This window comes from Ochotona curzoniae, unplaced genomic scaffold, assembly GCF_017591425.1.
Source record: "Ochotona curzoniae isolate NIBS_2020 unplaced genomic scaffold, NIBS_Ocur_1.0 contig_64, whole genome shotgun sequence".
Classification (NCBI taxonomy): Eukaryota; Metazoa; Chordata; class Mammalia; order Lagomorpha; family Ochotonidae; genus Ochotona; species Ochotona curzoniae.
Window position 1 is genome coordinate 50,847,152 of NW_024466502.1, and position 9,802 is coordinate 50,856,953.

General features: G+C 41.0%; 1 protein-coding gene across 2 annotated transcripts in view; it reads left to right on the forward strand.

Annotated features, from left to right (window-relative positions):
- SMAD9 (SMAD family member 9) overlaps window positions 1-4,734 on the forward strand; it is a 28,764-nt gene extending 24,030 nt beyond the window's left edge. For both annotated transcript variants that reach the window (XM_040991505.1, XM_040991506.1), the window contains one exon: window positions 1,103-4,734. In XM_040991505.1, coding sequence (XP_040847439.1) covers window positions 1,103-1,246 — 144 coding nt within the window. In that variant the 3' untranslated portion in view covers window positions 1,247-4,734. The remainder of the gene's footprint in view (window positions 1-1,102) is intronic.
- The last annotated feature ends 5,068 nt before the right edge of the window (window positions 4,735-9,802 follow it).

Below are 9,802 nucleotides of genomic sequence, written 5' to 3' on the forward strand. Positions count from 1 at the left end.
GGGATCCCATATGGACGCTGGTTCTAATCCTGGCAGCTCCACTTCCCATCCAGCTCCCTGCTTGTGGCCTGGGAAAGCAGTCAAGGACGGCCCAAAGCCTTGGGACCCTGCACCTACGTGGGATACCCGGAAAAAGTTCCTGGATCCTGGCTTGGATCGGCACAGCATCGACCATTATGCTCACTTGGGAAGTGAATCATCGGATGGAAGATCTTCCTCTCTGTCTCTCCTCCTCTCTGTTTATCTGACTTTCCAATACATAAATAAATCTTAAAAAAAAAAAAGAATAATTTATTTATTATTTGAGGAGCAGAGAAACCTCCCATCTGTTAATTTAATTGCCAAAATGCCCACCACAGCCTAGGACTGAAGCCAAGAACTCAATCCAGGTTTCTCAGGAGGGAGATTTGAACCCAACTACTTGAGGGTGCTGTTAGCAAGAAGCTAAACTGGGGGGCAGAACCAGGGCTCCAGTCCCTTGGGTGTGGGCATCCCAAGCAACAGCTTAACCACTCTGCCAAACAGCTGCCCTCTGCCTTCATGTCTGCAGTAACTTGCCAGTGTGGAAGTTAGAGAGAAACACGCGCAACCTTTTTTTTTCCTGTGTCTTCGACAAATGAAATGGGAAACTGCAAAATAAGCCCGAGTGGAAGGAGAGGGAGGAGCAAGCTTTGAAAATCAACCCTGCAGAGTGCCCTGCAGGTGTGTCTTTACTACTTACAGATCTGATCGCCAGTCTGTAAGTGAGTAACCGTTTTGTGCAACACACATCAGTGGCCCTGAGGTCAGGTTTGGCCCCTGTGGGAGGGGCAGTGACTTCCAGCATTTCCTAGGAGACAGGCACCTCCCTGGAGCAGCTCTAGGCTGGGGTTTAAGCTGTGGACCAGAGGAAACACACAGGATTGGGTTGCCTCCTGGGTTTCTAATGGGTACGCACATTGCCCTGTTCTTACAGGAAGGTAGAACTCAGCTTATTCCCTCTCAGGCCTCAGGGACTCCGCGGGGACATGGGCTCCACGTCTCCCCCAGCTCAGCCTGGTGGTCTTGGGGACTGACCCTGGAGTCTGGCACAGTCACTCTTAGTACTGTCCTTGCTTTTCAGGGTTGGGGAGCCGAGTATCACCGCCAGGATGTCACGAGCACCCCCTGCTGGATTGAGATCCATCTTCACGGGCCACTGCAGTGGTTGGATAAAGTTCTGACTCAGATGGGCTCGCCACATAATCCTATTTCCTCAGTGTCTTAACAGTCATGTCTTAAAACTCCATTTCCATAGGAGGGATGCTGTTGCGGCCAGTGGCTTACATGGTTTCAGATTTGCAACTCCTGGAAGTTTCTACATGCATGTGTAAATATGTATAATGTACACTGTTTGTTGTTGTTTTTTTGTTGTTGTTTTTAATCACCATTTGTTTTGTGCTGTCTCATTAACTCAGTGCCGGCACACTGCAGTTAGCAAAGCAGACTTTTGTTGCTTGTGCTGCAAGCAGCAGCAGCAGCAGCAGCTTCTCTTATAAGAGTAGACAAATAAAAGGCAACGGCGTCAATGGAGTTTGGAGGGTGCGGGCAGAATCAAGGGCACGCTGCACGACCTGAACAGAGACGTCATGGAAACTGTGTATAAAGCAAAATCAGGTTTCAGCAGCACAAAAGCGTTTGGAGACAAAACAAAGCCGTCCAACCCGTATGGTGTCAGTAATCTCACTGGCAGTGCTGCCGGCCCTGGAAAATCAAACTTGTATTCTGAATTATGGGAGACAAGCTGTATAAACTTTATGTTGTTGCAACTGAAATACATGGACTAGCCTGCTGATAGGCGTGGTACTTGTTCAAATAGATTTCAGCTGTGGCTGGAAAAGAACTTGCAGCCTGATGGATCCTGTTGCTCAGACTGCCATTGTGTGTGTGTGTGTGTGTGTGTGTGTGTGTGTGAAAATGAGTTGAATGAGGGAAAGTAAAGATGGCAGTAGCATGAAATGTGCTGTGTTCCCAGGTGACAATCTAAGTCCAGGACTAGTGCAGGAGCCACCCAAGGAGACACCTCTGGCTTTCTACCTAGGAAATCAGGCTCCTGTTCTCCCAGCTGTTCATGTCAGACAGTCCTTCAGCTCTGTGAGATAGCATGGTGTGCCATGACACCAGGGACTCTCAGTCCAGTGTAGAGGAGAAGCAGATAAAATAAAAGGGCTGGACAAAGGAGCATACGCTTCTATCTGCTCACATTCCCACACCAGTGTCTCTGGGTCAGGGCACTCTTTGGGCCACACTTTCTTTCCTCTTGGTGAATATTAGCTATTTACAGATGTCAAAAATAGTGGTAAGGCCATTAAGGAAGCCTACATTATTAGATCAAATGTATGAGCTAATTAGAGTCTCTATTGATTAAAATATCAAGTGATCAAATCTGACATTCTCTTAACAGAAACTAAAGTTTCCTACTTGGAAATAATGTCTCAAGGGAAACGATAATCATTTTATAACCCTCTATAGTGTGGTGTTGAGAGAACAGTGGTACTTAATTATAGGCCATTCCTTAAAAAGCGCCATGATATTAAAAGCCTGTCCTTGTTCTTCTTCGGGTGATGGAGGAAATGTCTAGGTACTTTCATATTTATATACTTACCATCTAGTAAACACTGCGTTGCTTGGAGAAGTATGTCACACCCTCTTCAAAATGTTCATTTAAGATGCTGTCATGCTTGTAACAAACAGTACTTCCCTAATCCAAGAAGTTTCTTCACTTACACGTTCTGTCTCAGCTCTTTGTACCGTTAGTGCGCATGGTAGTCATTTCTCAATAAACTACTCAAGGTAGAGCTGATCATGTGAAAAAGATACACGAGTGAGCTGCTACTATCCCACCTCCCATCACCACTAGTGTTATTGAATAGATGCCTTCATATATACAATAGAAAATTGTGTCTTGAAACCAAGTGACCCAGTTAGTGTTTAGAAAAGCCCCTAGCTTATCAGTTCATCAACTATGTATTGCACACTTCTGCCTGGTAGATGCCATGTTAGGTTCTGTTGAGATAGCCCAGTCCTTGAAGGCTGAGAGTTCTGCATAGCGACACCTTTGCGTCTGAAACTTTAAAACAGAACAAAAGACATACTTTTTTTTTTTGCTTGAAAAATATAATTGACTTCTTAAATAATACTCTTCCAAAATGGTTATTTCCTTTCCCTTCTGATTAATCAGGAAATGGGTTCCTTGGTTAAATGCTCCTTTTCCTCTGTATCTGAAAGTTGCTTTTACTTCTCCTTTCTTCTTGCTTCTCTTTTTATGATACTCCCTGACTCTCCATTTCTTGGAAAAATCGTTAATATGGTGAGTCTCAGATGAATCCAAACCCATGGGAGAGCTTCAGGAACATGCAGTCTTAGCTCCAGGGATGAAATACAGCTTCCTGATTTCTTCACCCCGCCATCAGACTCACCTCCAGCCCTCCTGAACCTTTACAGAATTCGCTGGAGCTAGTGACTTCTAAATATCATTAAACAACAGAACACCTAAACCCCTTGAATTTTCATGCATCCTTACGGAATCTGAACAATATGTCACTGTACCTAAATTAATTCTTCAAGAAATACATGATAAAATTGACACCTAGCATACCTCACTGAAGGTCTGTATCAGGAGAACTTTGAAATTCAGAGAATCTAGAACTGATGCGATGTGAACCTTTGGCGTGACTGTAACACGGTCACATTTCTTTCTCTTGCTTTTTATCGCTAAAAGTTCTCAACAATTGCAGCAACATACTTGATTTCAGAATTTTAAATGTGGTTACTGAGCACTCATTCCTTAAAGCAGATGGTCCAAAAGAATGCAAGTGTTCTTCTACAGCATAAATAGCAAAATTGACATGCTAAGTAAGGGTGCCATAGCTGAGGGTGCCACAGACAATAATTGTGAACTAGAGAAAAGCAACATTTTGATTGATTAGAAGATCCATGACATCGGTCATGTGTTATTCAAGCCAGTTTTTTTTCCTTTTTCTTTCTTTTTTTTTTTTTGTTTCATGTTAAGAAAATGAGATGTGAAACACTTGTTTGTGCTAGATGGTCTACTAATAGCTGTGGGTGTTTGGAACCATAAAGATGTCACTCTGTAACATGTATACTTTACATTTTGTTATTTTTTAAATACTCATGATAAATAAGGAAAAGTTGGCCAACTAGCTAGCATTTAGAATCTCCTTTACTTGTCTTATAAGACTGGGAACACTTTCTATTTAAGTATCTGATTCTGGTTATAATAAGTTGGCTTCAGTTATCCTTCTGATGCACTTACACTGTTATTCATGGTTTATAATAAAGAATACTGTACCTGTGTCTCTTAGCTCATTTTTTGGACAAGTTTTGTGGAACTATATGGATACCTCTGTAACAGCAACACATTAACTAAAGCATTTATAAATATCGCTTGTTAGACTTTAAGCTTCTGCTTAATGTTGGATGTGTCTGGAATATTTGGAATATTTACTCAAGAAATCAAGCAAAATGTAATATGCATTCCATTGTTTTTCTTTCCTTGTTAAGATTTAACAGCTGAACTGTAGGACAAGTTAGGTAATCCTTGTGTATGTTAAAGTTAGTCCACGTTAATAGCAAAGAAACAAACAAAAAGGGAACTATTCTATTTGAGTAAAGCAGTGTTTTGATTCAGATAACTTGCCTTCAAATCCACAATACTGTTATTTGATTGTTTATAATAAAGAACACCGCACCTGAGTGTCTTCTGGTTCCTTTTCTGACAAGCTTCTTAAAGGGATTGCCCGTGAATCTGTCTGCAGTTCCTTAACACCGTGTAGTCCATCCAGATTTGAAAGCAAGATTTTTTTAAAGTCCACCATGTTGCAGAGAAATGGGGTGGTGGTTTTGAACTAAACATTTTTGAATAAATGATTCAGTATGGTATCTTAAACCAGTTTTCAGTAATTTCAGAGAAGACAAATACCAATATGCCTCAGCTCACGGAGCAGTCACATTCCCATAAAGCCATCATAAGTTCAATGTTAGATATTGAAAATATGTATAACGACCTAACATCATGGCTTAATGACACAGTCTACTAGCCCAGGAAAAGATCAAAACCCATAGTACAATTTTTACTGAATGCATGCCGTTTACCCACCTTTATAAAGTTTGAACAATTTCAAGTTGAACCGCTATAAATCAAGAACCACCTGTACAGTGCAGCTTTTTTTCTAGATATTATCAAATTATTAAACTATTTTAATGTTCAAAAAGAGTGAACACTTTTACTGTACATTTCTTTTATAAAAAGCTTTATGTTTACTTGAAATTCAGATTTACAGAAAGAAGGAGGGACAGAGGGGGAGAAGAGAGAGAGATTTTCAATCCATGGTTCACTCCCCAAATGGCCACAGTGGCCAGAGCCGCGCTGGTCTGAAGTCAGAAGGCCAGACTTTCCTCCCGGTGTGTCACGTGATCACAGGGACCCAAAGACGTGGGCCATCTTTGACTCCTTTCCCAGACACATTAGCAGGGAGCTGGATCAGAACTGGAGCAGCCAGGAGTCAAATCAGCATTTATATGAGATGCCAACACTATAGGCCAGAGGGGTGCTGGTCCCTATTGTACATTTCCACACATCGCTAAAATTTGAGTGTTATAAAGAAGCTAAAAGAAGACAAGAGGAGAAAAAACTAAGATGACATCCAGGATAAACATGAATACACTGAAAATGTAAATTTTCAATTGCCTCCCTCCATTTAAATTTCATTCGACAGTCAACCTACAACCTTGTAATGGAGGGGAGAAAAATCTGTTGACGCTTACGTGTTATTTGGCCTTTTCATTCTATTCATCAGAATTTTGAAAAAAAAAATGTTAAGCAATGGATCCCTTGAAATAAATATTCTATAGAACTTTAAAATATGAAAGAGAAGTTTCAAGCTATTGCTGTTCAGGTGCAGTTTAAACTTAGCTTCTGGAGAATAGTGATTGCGTCTTGTCTTTGAGTCTCATTCAGTTCTAAAGCGATGATTCTGGGAAAACTGGCGTTCATATACAGAGGAGCTTAATGAACAGCCCCTCCTTCTATGTACAAAAATCAACTAAAAATGGATGGAAGACATAAAAGTAAGACAGGAAACTGAAGCTTTCAGAGGAAAATGGGAGATGCTTCAGGACATCTAAATGGGCAGGGGTTGCCAAGAGACAAAAAAAATAAACAAGCAAGATTTCATCAAAAAAAAAAGGGATTCTGCACATCAACCAACTGAAAAAGTAATCTGTGGATTAGAGAAAAATGTTTCCAAGTTATGCATTTGATAAAGGACTAATAATAACAATAGCAAAAACAAGCAAACAAAAAAACCCTCCACAAACAATTAAGGTGGGCAGCAGATTAAATAATTCATCAAAGGAAGACATAAAAGTGGCCAACAGGTGTGTAGAAAAAAAAAAGCTCAGCATCAGGAATGCAAGTCAAAACTACAGTGAGATACTCCCTTTTTGCAGTTGTATTGACTGTTATCCAAAAGACCAAAGATAACACGTGTTGATGGAATAGGAAGAAAAGTGAGCTCTTGTATTCTGTTGGTGGGAATATAAATTAGTCTAGTCATTATGCAACATGGCTTGGAGCTCTTCAAAAAATTAAAAACAGATCTGCCATGTGATCTATCCAAGGGAAGTGAAGTGCTAAAGAGATGCTGTACTCTCACATACCCTGTAGCACTGTTCGCAATAGCCAAGAAGTGTCCAGCCACTGGTGAATGGTTAAAGCATATACGCAGTAGAATACTACTCAGCCATAAAAACAGATGAGTTTCACTCCCCGAGTGGCCACAGTGGCTGGAGCTGAGCAGATCCAAATCCAGGAGCTTCTGCCAGGTCTTCTTCATGGATGCAGGATACTTTAGGCATCCTGCACTGCTTTCTCAGACCACAGGCAGGTTGCTATATTGGAAGTGAACAGCTGGGACACAAACCAGTGCCCATATGGGATGCTGGTACTTCCAGGTGTAGGATTAGCCTATTGAGCCATCATGCAGCCCCCCTGCCCCACACCAGTTTTTTTCTAAACACTGACTTCATTTTCAAATTTGAGCAAGCAAAGACAGCAAGTGTAACAAACTTTGATGGTGCATCATCAAGTTAATAAAAAGAAACCAATTCTAAAATTTTTACCTCCCTGTGATCAGATGATTTTATAGTTTGCCTGTATCTGATAAAAATGTTAGATAAGAACTCAGAGATGTTACATGGAGCAATTGTAACAAAAATTACATTCATGGTTTTTCTGCCAGAACCATCCCTATCTGCAGTGTGTCCTTTGGATACAATGCTTCTAAGCCATTTAGGAAGGAGAAAAACTCTTCAAGAATTATCGAAATTGATGTTTGAGCACAATTTTAAGAATTCTAAACACGGGTAAAAGGTTTTGCCAGTTTTGATGCCAGGGTACAGTTTAATCTATTGTCCTTTTTATACCTTTAATTCCCAAGCTAAATGCAATAATCCTATCATACAATTCATTTGTTAATCCATTTGGCTTTCCTGGTAGAATTGTTTTAAGACAAGCTAAGAATAGCATGCCCCTGTATGAATGTGGAAAGTAAAAGTTGTCTCAATACAAATATTTATAGATATAGACAGTCTCTGACTCATGACTTGGCTCAAGACTTTATGACACTGCAATGGTAGGAAAGACATAGCATTCAGCAAAACTGGTTACACTACGATGGGGGTGCTAGTGACACATAACATGCTAGTGGTGTGTGGTCGGATCTTTCCTGGGAAGCCAGGAAGCTGGGCAGCAGCAACAGCTTGGCTCCCAGTTCACACCACCACCATGAAGGAACATGACCATTGCACCAGCGTGTGCTGTATTGCTCATCTGGGATGTTCACTAGGTTAGGGTTTATGGTATTTTCTGCCTCCAACAAGTTAATCAGGTATAGCCCTCTAGAAGGCTGGGGATCATTTGTATGTTAAAATAATGATACAATATTTATACCTGTTGAGGGGCAATATACTTTACTTAAAATAAGTTTTCATATGCCATAACTTGTTAAATGTTCATTTTTGTATAAGGCAGTTTATGACATTATCAAGTACCACTAAGGGAGTTTGCAGACGAAAGTTGTCTAAGCAGACAGCTCTTTCTCCTGGTCTGGAAATATGAAGCTTCATTTCAAAAGTTTACGGAGGCTGCTTCAACTTGTTGAGGGAAAAGAAGTAGAAGTGGAAAGAGCCAAGGTAAAACAGAACGATGGACTGTTTTAATGATTGCTTAAATTAAAGGACAGATATAGGAGGAGGTAGGGCCTTGAAGGGTTAAGGTTCTGCATACTAAAATAACACATGGATTACAGACTCTTTGATCTACAGTTACAAATCCAAGCACTAGTGCTGACTAGTAGTTAAAAAGAAATAGTAAGCAACCATGACAGAATGCCACCTGTACACACACACACACACACACACACACACACACACTGAATTATGCCCCAGGCATGCTGCTGATGGCTTTGGAAAATTTTATTTGAAAAATCTCTGAATTTGAAAACTTTGGGTGGATAGCAGAGGGATTTCTTTGCACCATGAATATTACATGTTCTAACTTTGGGAGAAATAAATACTTGATTGAAAGACTATGAAATCATCTCTCTTACATTCCATTGCAATTAAGATAACATAAAATCTAGTTGACCACTGGTCTTTCTTAGCTAAATTTTCTCTTTTACACAAGAGAAGCAAGAGATTCTAAGTAGTGGCTGCTTAGAACCTGGTTAGATTCACTATCCCTTCCCCTTCCCAGGACTTGTATTCATTCATGACCAGTGCTGTCAAAATGTACCATAGACTTGGTGATTTAAAATAACATTTTATTTTTCTGCTCTCAGAGTTCTGGAGGCCAGAGGTCCTAGATCAGTCTCTAGTGCCTCCTCTCAAGGTGCTGGCCCTAGATCAGTCTCCAGGGCCCCGTCTCAAGGTGCTGGCACTGGTTATTTCTCTCTGGAGGCCTTAGGGGAGGATCCGATCCTTTGTTTATGGTGCCTGCATTTTGAAGTCATCTTTTTAAAATCTATTTTTATTGTAATGGCAGATTTACAGAAAGAAGAAGAGAGACAGAAAGATCTTTCATCTGCTGGTTCACTTCTCAAATGGCCACAGTGGTCAAAGCTGAGCCAATCAGAAGCCAGAAATCAGGAGCCTCTTCCAGGACCCCCATGTGGGTGCAGGGTCCCAAGGCTTTGGGCTGTCCTCTATTGCTTTCCCAGGCCATAATCAGGGAGGCAGAAGGGAAGCACTTGTAGGTGCAGAATTAGCCGATTACACCACCGCACAGCCCTCTGTATCTTCCTGACTGGTGGTGCTTGTCTTGAATCCCTCTAAACCTCTTGCTTCTGTTATCACATCTACTTGCTTTTCCTTAGTCAAGTCTTCTTTTACCTCTCTCCTTAGATGGTCATTGTGATTACCCAGGTAATTCAGGAGAACCCAAGACCCTTAATTGTATCAACTGGAGCCTTTAGTATCCGGCTATCTTTGGGGAGCTTTATTCAACTTACAGTACAATTCTATTTGTCTTCCTCCCTGGAAACAGCCACTAGCTGTTGAATTAAAGCATAAAGTGTTACTAGATTGCATGCATTACCCTTAGCCTAAATTCTTATCAGGAATGGCAGCCATCCACCAAACCTGGATTTTTCAACTGTCTAGGGCGTGATGGGTTGATTACACTTTAGTGACCTCCAAACGAACAACACATTCCAGGATTTGTGACCTTCCACGGAGAGTGTGGGCTAACCATCTGACCTGGTTT